Genomic DNA, 15,754 nt, shown 5'->3' on the forward strand with positions numbered 1-15,754 from the left:
AATCCTCATGAAAAACGGCAATGTAGTTTGTTACAACTTGCCTTCAACGGTTACTCAGAATAACATGCTGACACTGTCGTCGACAAACACGTGTAATGTCAACACAAACAACACTGCCAACAAATCGGTATCCAACGTCGCTTTTCACGGCAGTCTGAACACAATGTTCAGTGGGAATATTCACGGTGGAACATTTCACATCTCCATAAACTCCCGCGAGGACGAGGATAAACACAAAGCAGTGAAAAGGCGCCGTACAATGGTTCTGTACGACAGCGACAGCGAATAGACATTTGTACAACGAAGCCTCCATTATCGCGCCAAGTGACGTCACGGCTTCGTCACATCAAAAACAGTCGCCCATGTACTTTCAAACTAAAATATTTTCGTCATTGTTTCAAACACCAAGGACAATTTATCTATTATAGATTAAATGAAAAAATGCTGAAATTTTGTTTTGAGATGTGTATTTAATAAAATGAATCCTTTTCAAGAGTCAGTTGTGTTAGAACTATTTCTTCTCTCGTCGGTATAATTGACCTACTTCGAAGGTTCGGGTGATTTGGTTGAGATGTGACGATTCAAGGCAAAAGAGAGAATCAGTTTTTGATGGGGAACGATGAAAGAAAACGTCATATGATAAAAAGAATCTGTCATTCGTTTCCCTTCATATTAGATTTATGATACTCGTTTAGAATTTTTTATTTTTGCTCGCCAGAGGCTCGCAAAAATAAAAAATTCAAAACTCGTATCATAAATCTAATATGAAGGGAAACTCATGACAGATCCTCTATATATTGACGATGTATTGTTTTCCTTTTAAAATAATAGCCTTTATTGGCCAGGACAATGAGACATACCCCTAAAAATTTAAAATAAAGGACACTACAGACTCTTCAACACGCATGTCTTATCTTGGTCTTTACACCAGGGACAACCTACAACTAAGCTCTATGATAAGCGTGATAATTTAAATTAATTTCAATTTCAATTTCCAATTTCTAGAGAGTAGCATGTCTGCGTCCCCTACCTACGGTGTTGACATGTTGATTCCATACCATGGGCGTGTTTGTACTATCACGACCCAATTTAATGAAGACTAAGGTGGAATTTTATAGTGGACATCATAATCTTATTGAGAAATATTCTATTTTCTAGTGCGATATGAAGTCAGACGTTTTCGAATTTTAAAAATTCAATAATATTGGAGCTGTTTCGTAGTTGGTTACAATTCATTTTTTCGGGCAAATATAACATTTTACCAATAAAAAAAATGTATAAATGGACATAAGCTACACATATTAATTTGTTTACGGTTATTTTTTTAAGTGCAACACATTTGACGACAATACTTGTAATTATTTCACTATTCTTGTATGTGATGTCAAAAACTCTTGACCCGCTCTCATCTTCCGCCTCGAATATTTATTCATTTTAAATCAACCACCTTATAGCTTTATCGGTGTTTGACAAAAAAGTACTTTTTGCACGTATTAAGTTTTAAGATTGAACCAAAAGTCTTAATGACATAGTTACGTTGTCAGAGTATCTGACGATTTAAATGATGATTTGACATTTCCGGGCTTTTTTAACCTTATGTTTTTACTGTAGGGAGGACAAGTCAGATGGAGGCATAACTGTGTATGTTAAAGATAATATATCGGTTAAAAGGAAAGTAGATTTAGAATACCCGACTTTATAATGTATATAGATAAAACTGTTCTTTGAAAACAAATCCGTATTGTACGGTAGATTCTGTAGACCCCTGAACTCATTTCTGGGTGGAATCATATCTCTCGTTCTATAGATTGCATATACAGTGTATTACTGAGGTCTCCTGATTACTGGTGATTATTGGTGATTTTAATGTAATTGTGTTAAGTCAAAACTATCAAAATACCCATTCAAATCGACTGCTAATTGGATTGTTCTCCACTTATTACGGCACAAATGTGATACAGAATTATCATCTTCCTACTTTTACATCATTTGTAATTCGGATATTTATGAAAGTTCTTCAGTTGGTGAAAGTTTCGAAACACATACCTGGCTATTTGTCCTCTCGAGACACCTGTCTGGCTATTTGTCCTCTCGAGACACATACCTGGCTATTTGTCCTCTCGAGACACCTGTCTGGCTATTTGTCCTCTCGAGACACATACCTGGCTATTTGTCCTCTCGAGATACATGTCTAGCTATTTGTCCTCTCGAAATACATGTCCAGCTATTTGTCCTCTCGAGACACCTGTCTGGCTATTTGTCCTCTCGAGACACATGTCTAGCTATTTGTCCTCTCGAGACACCTGTCTGGCTATTTGTCCTCTCGAGATACATGTCTAGCTATTTGTCCTCTCGAGACACATGTCTAGCTATTTGTCCTCTCGAGACACCTGTCTGGCTATTTGTCCTCTCGAGATACATGTCTAGCTATTTGTCCTCTCGAGACACATGTCCAGCTATTTGTCCTCTCGAGACACCTGTCTGGCTATTTGTCCTCGAAACTGTCTGCTATTTGTCCTCTCGAGACACATGTCTGGCTATTTGTCCTCTCGAGACACATGTCTGGCTATTTGTCCTCTCGAGACACATGTCTGGCTATTTGTTCCTCTCGAGACACCTGTCTGGCTATTTGTCCTCTCGAGACACCTGTCTGGCTATTTGTCCTCTCGAGACACATGTCTGGCTATTTGTCCTCTCGAGACACATGTCTGGCTATTTGTTCTCTCGAGACACCTGTCTGGCTATTTGTCCTCTCGAGACACCTGTCTGGCTATTTGTCCTCTCGAGACACATGTCTGGCTATTTGTCCTCTCGAGACACCTGTCTGGCTATTTGTCCTCTCGAGACACCTGTGTGGCTATTTGTCCTCTCGAGACACATGTCTGGCTATTTGTCCTCTCGAGATACATGTCTGGCTATTTGTCCTCTCGAGACACCTGTCTGGCTATTTGTCCTCTCGAGATACATGTGTTGCTATTTGTCCTCTCGAGATACATGTCTGGCTATTTGTTCTCTCGAGACACCTGTCTGGCTATTTGTCCTCTCGAGACACCTGTCTGGCTATTTGTCCTCTTGAGATACATGTCCAGCTATTTGTTCTCTCGAGACACTATGTCTGGCTATTTGTCCTCTCGAGACACATACCTGGCTATTTGTTCTCTGGAGACACCTGTGCGTCTATTTGTGCTCTGGAGACACCTGTATGGCTATTTGTTCTCTTGAGACACATGTCTGGCTTTTTTGGTCTCTCGATACACATGTCTGGCTATTTGTTCTCTTGATACACATGTCTGGCTATTTGTTCTCTCGAGACAATTGTCTGGCTATTTGTTCTCTCGAGACACATGTCTAGCTATTTGTCCTCTCGAAACAAATGTCCGGCTATTTGTTCTCTCGAGACACATGTCTGGCTATTTGTTCACTCGAGACACATGATTGGCTATTTATCCTCTCGAGACACATGTCTGGCTATTTGTTCCATCGAGACACATGTCTAGCTATTTGTCCTCTCGAGACATATGTCTAGCTATTTGTCCTCTCGAGACACCTGTGTGGCTATTTGTTCTCTCGAGACACCTGTCTAGCTATTTGTTCTCTCGAGACATATGTCTAGCTATTTGTCCTCTCGAGACACCCGTGTGGCTATTTGTGTTCTCGAGACACAAGTCTAGCTATTTGTCCTCTCGAGAGACCCGTGTGGCTATTTGTTTTCTCGAGACACATGTCTAGCTATCTGTCCTTTCGAGACACCCGTGTGGCTATTTGTTTTCTCGAGACACATGTCTAGCTTTTTGTCCTCTCGAGACACCTGTGTGTCTATTTGTTCCCTCGAGACACATGTCTACATATATGTTCTCTCGAGACACATGTCTAGCTATTTGTCCTCTCGAGACACCTGTGTGGCTATTTGTTCTCTCGAGACACATGTCTAGCTATTTGTCCTCTCGAGACACCTGTGTGGCTATTTGTTCTCTCGAGACACATGTCTAGCTTTTTGTCCTCTCGAGACACCTGTGTGTCTATTTGTTCCCTCGAGACACATGTCTACATATATGTTCTCTCGAGACACATGTCTAGCTATTTGTCCTCTCGAGACACCTGTGTGTCTATTTGTTCCCTCGAGACACATGTCTACATATGTGTCCTCTCGAGACACATGTCTAGCTATTTGTCCTCTCGAGACACCTGTGTGACTATTTGTTCTCTTGAGACACCTGTGTGGCTATTTGTCCTCTTGAGACACCTGTGTGGCTATTTGTCCTCTCGAGACACCTGTGTGGCTATTTGTTCTCTTGAGACACCTGTGTGGCTATTTGTCCTCTCGAGACACCTGTGTGGCTATTTGTTCTCTCGAGACACTTGTCTAGCTATTTGTACATTGAAATCTTGCACACAGATGAAACATTCAGAAGGTGACTGAAGTGACATGATTGATATTGACGTATTCGAAAATATGATACAGTTTTATTAGAAATAATAAACGTGTTTCTCATCAATCGATAACCTTCAATTAATGCAATAGTTGTATTTTTTTCTTCTAGTTCAGTGACTGAAATGTATTGATAGTGTGATTTTAACACCTTGTTTTTAGATTCCTTTTCATTGTTTGCAATAAAAGATTCATTGTATATTGTGGTTTTATGTTTATGAAATAAACTACGGTTTATACTAAATGTTTAAGGTACAGGATTACAAAAATACTCCCCACTCCTATTATTTCTGTTGTGGGTATATATAACCAGGTTTATAAAATATAATGAGTGGGAATGGTATTTACTGTCGAGTATCCGTTAGGGAATGTTCTGTTTAACATGGCTGGCCATCATGATCGTAGATGATAGTAATGCATGGTAGTAAGTTACATAACTAATTATCTATAACGGCAATCTGACTGAGACAAGTACAAAGTCTAACTAAGAACTAGTTTTTACATCACATGACACACAGTGTATAGGCCATTTACATTCCTCACACAATTCTTTAATTGATATAGAAGCATTAACATGAAAAGGAAATAATTATTTTCAAATAACATGTAGTTGAAATCTGGTAATTGGTACAGTCCGATTTCCCTTTTTTCGAACCGTTTTTTGGGGGAAATGTGTATTTAAGATACTTTATAATCGATATTAAAACTTGTACATTAAAGCTACAGACATGCAGCTTACCATTTCTGGATTAGTGTCATAGATATAAATAATCTAATTTAAAATTGAATTACTGATGATTTTTAGTACATGCAAGTCACCGACCCTAGCTAATATTACGGTTTTTTTTGTTGTTTTTTTTCTTTGTTTTTTTTTTATCTGTTTTTGTTTTTTCATGAGGTCGCTGAATTCGCGTAATTAGTTACCCGAAAAATATACCAAAATGTTTTTGTAATTATTTCGGTGGTTTTACATTTTATCATTAAACAATAACGATGAGGTCAAAATTTGGAACATAGCATTCAACGCTGATCAGAATGAATGTGGTGTTTTTGTGCTTGTTGTAGTTTGTTTTTCACGTGATGTATGGCGTGTAAATTGGTTTATAACACCTTCATGGCCAGTCGAGTCGATTTGTGTGATAAATTCAGGACCGACATGCGTTCATACGAACCGACATGCGTTCATACGAACCGACATGCGTTCATACGACTTACCCATTTACACGGGGCAAACCAATTTCACATAAATATCGTGTCGAAAGCACATTAACACGTCATATTCCCTGTAAAATCAAAGTGACTTCGAAATGGACCAGTAATATTTCCTCTTGCATCGCATTTAGTGCTCAGTTAAAAAACGATCTATATATACTTTTGATGACCTCAGTATGTAACGGAACACACACACAGGTGGAAGCTAAATGTCAAAAGTGAGTCAGAGTTAAAAGATATATTTACACACTATCTTAGGAACATAATAGCAATAATTTTTTTTTTACCAATCGATCTTACGTTGAACGAGCCAGCAGATGCTGATTTTCAAGACATGGTGTAACAAATAACCCCTCGTGTGCTACCATCGGGCCCAACAACAGTGGTTAATATACGTCTATATATACCCGGTAATTTATTTCGCCATTGGTGTAATACATTGTACCTACGTCCATTAAGAGCCCTGATGCAAGTCCTGATAGACGTGTCTTCTCGTAGAGTGTAAAGATACTTCTATGTACAATAACGACCAAATAATGGCCCAGGATAGATTTGTCTATGTTGGTCATTGTCGCATTGAATCAAATCTAAAACAACAATGTTTTATTAGCAATAGTCAGTTATTTTTTGTCACCCTTTCAGAAATTGCCTTTGCTTTCGTCGGAAATCTCGTTCCTTCTTATCTCCTTCCTCTTATGTTTCTTTCTCTCTTATCTTTGTATTTCCTTTTCTAAATCAGCTTCTACTTTTTATCCAAACTATCCCCCAATCCCATTTTTCAATTAGCTCCAGTCAATATATTCATTTGTTGATTGTTTCAATTCTACATACACTGTACTGCCCAATAATTAAGAATGTAATAGTAGATTTAAAATATGAGTATTCATAAAAATTGATTACACGTACGTAATTAAGAGAGTATTGATGTATATGTTTGTCTGGAACTAAAAAAAAAAAGAAAAAAATATATATAAAACAACAAGGCATCACAAGCGATAAAATCCCGTCGCATGCCAGGATTAGCCGCTTCTCCCTGACATCGTCGCAAGGAGATATTAAGTAAACAAAAGCTGATTAGATAAAGTAGAGAACTTTATTTTCAATTATATTTATATCAGATTAAAATAATTAAAGATAAACTTTCTATATCATTTGATGTTAAGATGAAAGAAACAGCAATTTGACATGTTTTACAATATAAAACGACAATGTACATTCAAGAACAGCTCATAATTGCGGCTGTAGCATATGATGTAGATTGCTTAGCTCGAAATAGTCCTGAATAAAATAAGCGATTCATTTGTTTGAATCCTAGTTTTATGTGCATATTTATAGAGATTGAATTCAGTCCACCTATGGCCGCCATACAGAATCCATTATTGTCGATCATCTGTCTCGCGAGACTAGCTGTAACATATTTGCCTAAGCCCTTGTTCCTGAACTCTGGTCGGACGAATGTCATCCCCAGGTAGCCATATATCTGTTGTAGCGACCAGGCGACCAGTTCCCCTGATTTAACCTCCTCCACACCCACACTCACAGTACCAACTGCCAAGATTCGTTTCACGCTTTTGACGTAATTAGCGTTTCTGTACTCCACTCCAGAAATTATCAATTCATAATCAGTTGGGACGAGGGACCGGGTAGAGAATCCATCTGGTAGAGTTCTGCAATAAAGAATCATACATGTATTGTCTAAAACAATATTCTAACGCTGGGTAGAGTACTACAATAAAGTACCATATTGTCCAAAAAAAAAATAGTCAGAAGACCTGTATGAGTTTAAAACATATTTGGAATGTTCAGTAATTATCTATAGGAATATATCCATAACCGATATTTTCCGATACTCGATTTTGTCTTTTTTTCATGAAACTGACATAATTCATATTAAAACAGAAAACAAGCTAATCTGCCAGAGTTGAAAGTTATCACTCTGATTGCAGTAATTGCGTGATGTATGTCAAGAAATATATGATAGTAAGTACAAAAAGCAGGTTGATAAATATATTTGTTGGTAAATTCATCGTAACTGTTGGTGAGTAAGCCACGTATGGTCGTAGATGATAGAATCCATGTGACATTTTGATAACAAAAATACCGAATAAAGTTTCATTATTAATGTATTATATGAAACTTCATCAGTAACAAATGATAATTACCAATTATAAAATTTAAAAAAAAAATGAACATTTTTCATAACATAATACAAATATGTCCTAAAACCGTCCCTATATATGTTGTGACCAGTAGGTATGTTACCTCTTATATAAAGTATGTAATCATCAAAGGAAGCAAAATTGTTGCTACGTCATCAGAATACAGTACTAGTATGACGTATTACACATTTGTACAGAGTAATCCAGTTAGCATTAAGATACATTGAACGAGATATGTTAATCGTGCGAGCCTTGAGTAATAGCTGTTATACTAATAAGCATTATCTATTAAAGCTTATATATACATACGGAACATCCGGAACATTCTCTGTGTAGTAAACGTCACTTCCAGAGGAGAGTACTTCCGTGTATGGCGAGACGCCTCGTTGAGAGAGAATGTCCCTTACTTTGTCATATGTTTCCTTCCATACTACTGTAACAGTTATTTATTAACTATTTAACATAGAATCGAAGTAATAATACAGTACAACATCGCAAAACCGTAAACGTACATATATTTTAGCTTATTCTTAAACGATTGTTACGCTGTAAGCATCCCGCTTAATTTCGATTGTCCTAATGGTAGTTTCTATGCATTTTGTTATGGCAAGCATTGCGAGAACACTATTTTATTATAATGTTAATTCATAATCTAACTTCAAATGGAATATTCAATTGGCTTTTTGTTTCGTCTTCAACAACATAAAATTATACCGCAATAAATATCGATATTGATCGCAATATGAAAACCATAACAAACACAACTCAACAAGATGACTACAACACCTACGCCGTGATATGTTAAGCTTGATATGTAAATATAGCGGTCATTGAACATTTGTGTAATATGAACAGGAAAACGGTAATTGATGATGCAAGTGCAAAATATGGACAAATGATAGTTTAAAATTTAAAAGAATAATGAAACATGAGAGCATCGATAACTCCCGTCAATTAAATCTAGGTCAAATTCAAGTAATGTCCAGTTCATATTACGACCATGTCAAAAACGCACCACACCATGTCAACGAATACCGAAAGTCTAAAATGTAAACAAACACAAACATGTCATCATACCATCAATCGAGGCGAAATATGCATTTTCCTTAAATGATGACGCTAGACAAAAGTTGATCTCAAGTTAGCATGAGATTATGTAATGCATGTGTAGTAATCAGTATATTTATAGAAGGAACTATCTTTTAAAATATGTCATAAAGGAAATAAAGCCTGAGCAGAAAATGGTGCAGGCCAGGGAAATGGTGTCAATGTGTATTTGTAACACTTAATTAGAGACAGCAAATTACATGGACCGAAAACGTCAGTGAGAAATTGAATGAGTAGACAGATATTATCACAGAAGTTACGAGAGAATTCAGAGAAAATGCAGCATTTCCTCTAAAAATGATCACGTGGAAATAAGACAGGATATTAACGGATCTATCACACAGTATAAGAAACCTGAAGACATTGTGATAATCACCAGTGAATTTTAAGTAGGTGGTTACTCAGTCCAGAAATACATTTTATGTAGCCGTTTCATTACCCTCACAGCCAGTCTGAAACAAACTTTCACTGTGTTGTCACCGAACTGCAGCATAGCGAAAAGACTAGGGAAAATGAAAGGGAGAAAAGCACAGTGTGCGGGCTAACAATACATTATTAACGATAATCCATAAAACTTCTACAACAAAACAATAGCTGATAGTATACTGATGAATACGTACCGTTAAATGTGATATGATCATGCTTCAACAACCCGGATGTGTTGAGTAATGATTGGATGTCGGTGTCAGGAACGGTGAAAATAAATACACTTTTCTCGTGGTCTGAACTCTGAAAGATAATTTTTTTTATTGTACTAGCTACGAAAGATGAAAACTCAACTTAGTTTCTTTTTAACAGTAATATGTCTCAACATTACGTTTAATGAAACCGCCGCTCATTGCCTGAGGTCAACATTTCAGCCCCAATCGCCCACGTGGTTATCCTTAACTTGTTATCACTATTTCTAGTGAAGTACTGTACATTGTACGTCGATGATCTTGCTTAATTTTGGTCCGACGAAGATGTGCTTATTCAATTTAAGACTGGTCACAAAAACAAAATAGCAGATAGTCATCTTTGATTTTTGTATTTGGAATAGTCATCGCTCTTTCCAAGAACGTACTAGATGGATCATTTTCAAATAACATGCAGATTTTCGTGGTCCCTAAGTTGTGCATGATCAATTTTGAGCTGAAAAATTGGCTGACAGGAATCTTGGAATTGGACTGCTGAGTTGGAAGATACCTATTTCTCTGGAAGCATTTCATGCGAGTTTGTCAAATCAGAAAAAAAACAACAATATGCAGCCATTTTGGATTGAAGCTTGTTAAGATTTCATTAATATTTCAAAAGGTCATTCACTAGGGTGTGGGTATATTGCTTAAAAGAAATGACATGTGCTCGTAAACAAAGAGCTTTAAATTACATCGTGATAAAATGCTGACTGCTGACGGAAATAAACTATATCCCAGGGTTGGAATGGTACATGTTGACGGTAATGGGAAAGGTATACGGTCTCTATCTCGATCTCATCGGCAAAAACCTTTCTTGTGGAATATGAGGTCAGATTCGATCTGTTCCTTTCTCACCACTCCTGTTTTCAGGATGTACATTAAACCCGATTTAACCTAGGTTTACATGATGGTTGTGTTGATAACGCATAAGACGCTAGCCCTCCAGAATGCCTGGGTTATTGCCACAGCACTTTTTCAATAGTTGTCACGCCTATGTTTTGCCGTTATGTTGCCTTCGTATTATCAATTTCAGTTAGACATTCGGTTCGGTCTGCATGATGGTGTTCTGTCTTAATGTTTCCATAATAAGCTAGATAACCTATGATAAAACTTACCTGTGTGTAAGGAAGGTGAATCTTTTACATACCTGTATTGTGTCTTTAGTACAACATATCGGTATAAACATACACCAGTCTGTGTGTTCTCTTACCTTTACCAGATATACATGTTTATTGTAAATGATCTGGAGGAGATATAACGACGGTATGATCCAATGTTGGTACTTTTAATCAAAGCAATTGTGTTTTCGTTAGATGTCTATTACTAGGATTGATACACGGTTCGCTAATAGCGACATTACAGTGTCTAACTGGTATACACAGGCAATATTTCTTCACGTGAATTTCATGTGAATTTCACGTGAAGGACTATTGCCTGTGTACGTCTAGATAATATAGAGCTTTTAAACAGCATGAGACTTCCTCCACTTAGTATGCTGGATGATGTAGTACATCATGGTATGGTCTCAAGTGGAACTCCATTATGAACTTTATACATTGTTGGCAATCTAACAAAGGACAACACTCCCGAATGTATCAATCAACTCTCACTTAAGTCAAACTGTCTGTCATTTCGGATCGATATTGATTTCTCTTTGATGTACGCATTCCGGACTGTAAAGGTGTGTACAATCCTTTGAGATTGCAGATGGCAGATACTGCTGGTGAGTGTTTTAGTCCCCGACGTGCATCGTAGCCCCCTTGCCACGTTTCAATTCATTTGAGATATAACACGGTCCAAAAAATTAAACTGTCACTAATGTTCTTTTGCAATGCAATATTAAAAATCGTGAAATTAAGGGCGTTTTACATCTCCCAATTCAGATTTTGACATTTCTGTTGACTTATCCGTTTGGCCCCAACATCAGCGAGGAGTCATAAAAGTACAAAAAAGCTTTACGATGCAGTTTAACTAATTTGGCTCTATTGTATCCAACAAATATTTTCTTTGTCTTTTGTACAATTTCAAAACGTCACAGGTCAAATACTCAATCAATACTAATCAATATATTAATCTGTCGTCTTCTGATTAAACTGCTGAAACAACGTTATCATCGTCAAATTAATCAACTTTAAACGCCACGAGCTTTAGATGTCCACAGGACAGATGCATTGGATTAGCTAGTTTCCTCAAATGATTGCTGCATTTCTCAGGCTTACAATTAACTATTTCCTCGGTGATCAATTCTTTAGTAATCTCTTAAGTTTTTATCACAAAGCATCAAGTAGCGTTAGCCAATACTGTGAATTTGTGACAATGACAAACCGAACAAATATTAGGGTAGATTGTGAATTATGGCCAGACAATACAGCGCTACCAGTTTGTGTTCTTATCACTACTCTCACCACTCTTCTGCTGCTAATGCACTCTCATACTTATTTACGTGAGAGGCCACGTGATCTGGTATCACCAGCACAGCAGTAATGGTCGAAAGCCTGTCAACAAACACGTCATATCCGCTTAGTCCACGTGACACTAGCACCACCGGGGAGTAGACCTGGCAAAAAACAAGAATATAAATCTCAGCTTTTGTTTTTTTCTTAGCAATTAATTACCCATACGACAAATATGACACGTATTGATTATATTAAAGTACATCCCGAAATGCCAAAGACCGGCTATTCAATAGTCCTCGCTTTAACGTTCTTTAACTACAAAGGTCGTCTTAAGATGGTTTACTATAAGAAGATACGAGTATTACGTGTAATTGTAAAAGAGATCGTCCTGCAAAGGAACAGAATACCAGTTTTAGCAGTTTATCTAAATTCTGACGGACTGTAACAAACGTTACATTACTATAATGTAAAGAATATTGGAGATTAAATGTTCACAGTTACATAGAAACCAGGAACGAAAAAAAAAAGCCGTACATCATTTTTTCTATTTATGATAGAGAATATAACACTGTGATAATAGAAATTGGAAAGAAATAATGAAAAATGAAAACATATACTATAAATAACCAATTTTGTAGACATGAACATTTCCTTAACATGTCTCCTACAGAGTGATCCTGTACTGTGAACTCTGAACTCTGAACTCTGCTACTCCAGATAATGTGAAGAAGCCTTATTTCGGTATAAAAAGAGATGATCGCTTCGTTATCATGTTAAATTTAACCGAGCTGACATAACTACTGACCTGATGTCACTGGTTATTTCTATACCTAGACCCGTCCTCTGCATTAGCTCGGTACCTGGTACCACAGCTATTAATTGTTGGGACCCACACCATTATTTTTTGTAAATATCATCGTGTGTTGTAGTCATATGTTTTGTTTGCTGTAAGAGTGTTTACACCTGGATAGATAGACAGAGTGGAGTTTTATCATAATACATACACAATCATATGTAAGGCCAGGTACACGTGGCTGTTACTGATAAGATGTAACAGATTTATACTCACTGCCATAGAGTCGGGCAAGTGACCAGACAGCATTGTAATAACACAGCTCAGATCGCTAACAGGTACCCGCACTGCCATCTCGTCTATACATAAAATAACCATTTGATTTGTATGACTGACGTAAAATGCTAACCACAATGATATAGTGATAGAAGATATATAGCTGATAAACGCATTCAATATGCCAGATAGAAGTTAATACTTATAGCCAGCGTGCAGAGAAACTTTATGTTTGACATATATTTGATTTAAAGAGGCACGTGAACAATGTAAAGCAGCTACTGCTTACCTGTTTGTTAACACCAGGGAGGTTACATACGTGTAACACGCTTAGGTATATGTGCATATGCGTGTTAAATCGTACGGGTCGTTGATCTCGACTGAACTCATATTGAAGTATGTACTGGTTGTTAGCTGTTTAAACCTCGTGCAGCTTCTGGGATTTTTTTGTGCCATCAACGTCATGGCGACTAGAACAGAAATCCCATAAAGCTTTTACTTCAGTACCATCGTGATATCTATTTTTAGTTTTCTCTTTTTAACTTAACGTTCCTATTATTACTCTTGGGAATGTCTCGTTTTTTTATGTTCATGTTGAACTACTGTCAACGTTATGATGTTCAGTGGGTTCAGACTAAGACATGATAGTCCCGAAAATAGGTACTATCATATCTCTATAGACAAATAAAGTCTTGTCTGTAGATTCTTTATGATTGTCGTTTTTTTCCACACTCCTGCCGTTCTATATGTCATGCCTTGTTTCATATGATCACCTTCTGACAAAATGTAGCTACAACCGATCCTTTGTTGAGATAGTAAACAACGACAAATACTTGTATATCCCGATCTTTACTTTCTCGTATATTAACTTATCCTAGGAGTTCTGACACAATTGATCTCCTGTTTTGATAAGATAATTGTTTGCAATTGTTTCGATACCTGGGGGACACATTGTGAAATATAAATGAAATATTCATCAAAAGGTCAGGAACTAGTTATACTGTACAATACACTACACATTAGGTAGGTGTGATATCTATTTGTTTTGTTATATAAAAAAAACTTCTGGAAATAGTCACCTTCAATTCTCAAAAAGAAATCTCTCTGACTATTAAGGAAGGTCTAAATATATGATAACAAGTACATATGGCAGGATGTATATATAGGAATATAATATAATACTGGTTTAAATACTATTCCATTTTAGTATACTGTAACTTAAAATTCTTCTGATGATGAGTATCACATTCAATACATATTAGCGGAACTTAACATATAGTGATAACGATACATTTCACATAGTCATTATATCATTACACACAGTAATTCTAATTTTACACTCAGTCATTATAACAGGATCATTATAGCATTAAACACAGTCATTATAACGTTACACAGTGATCATAACATTACACAGTCAGTATAACATTACACACAGTCAGTATAACATTACAGTCATTATTACATTTAACAGTCAGTATAACATTACACAGACAGTATAACATTACACAGTCAGTATAACATTGCACAGTCAGTATAACGTTACACAGTCATTATAACATTACACAGTCAGTATAACGTTACACACAGTCAGTAAAACATTACACAGTCAGTATAACATTACACACAGTCAGTATAACATTACACAGTCAGTATAACATTACACAGTCAGTATAACGTTACACAGTCAGTATAACATTACAAAGTCAGTATAACATTACACACAGTCAGTATAACATTACACACAGTCAGTATTACATTACACACAGTCAGTATAACATTACACAGTCAGTATAACATTACACAGTCAGTATAACGTTACACAGTCAGTATAACATTACAAAGTCAGTATAACATTACACAGTCAGTATAACATTACACACAGTCAGTATAACATTACACACAGTCAGTATAACATTACACACAGTCAGTATAACGTTACACACAGTCAATATAACATTACACAGTCAGTATAACATTACACAGTCAGTATAACGTTACACAGTCAGTATAACATTACACAGTCAGTATAACATTACAAAGTCAGTATAACATTACACACAGTCAGTATAACATTACACACAGTCAGTATAACATTACAAAGTCAGTATAACATTACACACAGTCAGTATAACATTACACACAGTCAGTATAACATTACACACAGTCAGTATAACATTACACACAGTCAGTATAACATTACACACAGTCAGTATAACATTACACAGTCAGTATAACATTACACAGTCAGTATAACGTTACACAGTCAGTATAACATTACAAAGTCAGTATAACATTACACACAGTCAGTATAACATTACACACAGTCAGTATAACGTTACACACAGTCAATATAACATTACACAGTCAGTATAACATTACACAGTCAGTATAACATTACAAAGTCAGTATAACATTACACACAGTCAGTATAACATTACACAGTCAGTATAACATTACACAGTCAGTATATCATTACACAGTCAGTATAACGTTACACAGTCAGTATAACATTACAAAGTCAGTATAACATTACATAGTCAGTATAACGTTACACAGTCATTATAACATTACACAGTCAGTATAACATTACACAGTCAGTATAACATTACAGTCAGTATAACATTACAAAGTCAGTATAACATTACATAGTCAGTATAACGTTACACAGTCATTATAACATATCACAGTCAGTATAACATAACACA

The 15,754-nt window shown here is 36.3% G+C and overlaps 1 protein-coding gene across 2 annotated transcripts; it reads right to left on the reverse strand.

The window, feature by feature from the left end:
- Positions 1 to 6,725: 6,725 nt before the first annotated feature.
- Positions 6,726 to 13,549, reverse strand: LOC117336395. 2 transcript variants are annotated; one of them, XM_033896898.1, is made up of 6 exons: positions 13,336 to 13,546; positions 13,047 to 13,129; positions 12,025 to 12,138; positions 9,528 to 9,636; positions 8,110 to 8,233; positions 6,726 to 7,308 (listed from the first exon to the last, which is right to left on the reverse strand). In XM_033896898.1, the coding sequence occupies exons 2-6, from the start codon at positions 13,122 to 13,124 to the stop codon at positions 6,858 to 6,860; spliced, it is 876 nt and encodes a 291-aa protein (XP_033752789.1). In that variant the 5' UTR covers positions 13,125 to 13,129; positions 13,336 to 13,546; the 3' UTR covers positions 6,726 to 6,857. The 2 variants fall into 2 exon arrangements, with proteins under 2 accessions (XP_033752789.1, XP_033752790.1); XM_033896899.1 differs by lacking the exon at positions 13,047 to 13,129 and having other exon boundaries at positions 13,336 to 13,549.
- Positions 13,550 to 15,754: the final 2,205 nt, after the last annotated feature.

The sequence above is a fragment of the Pecten maximus genome, chromosome 10, assembly GCF_902652985.1.
Source record: "Pecten maximus chromosome 10, xPecMax1.1, whole genome shotgun sequence".
In the NCBI taxonomy this organism is placed as follows: Eukaryota; Metazoa; Mollusca; class Bivalvia; order Pectinida; family Pectinidae; genus Pecten; species Pecten maximus.

Bases quoted from the DNA above. Each gene is read 5' to 3' on its own strand.
- LOC117336395 (XM_033896898.1), bottom strand. From the start codon at position 13,124: ATGGCAGTGCGGGTACCTGTTAGCGATCTGAGCTGTGTTATTACAATG. The intron at 9,637-12,024 runs GTAAATAAGTAT...ATTATCTTTCAG, and splicing joins CAGATCACGTGGCCTCTCAC to AGTTCAGACCACGAGAAAAG. The intron at 8,234-9,527 runs GTACGTATTCAT...TAACTGTTACAG, and splicing joins TGATCATATCACATTTAACG to TAGTATGGAAGGAAACATAT.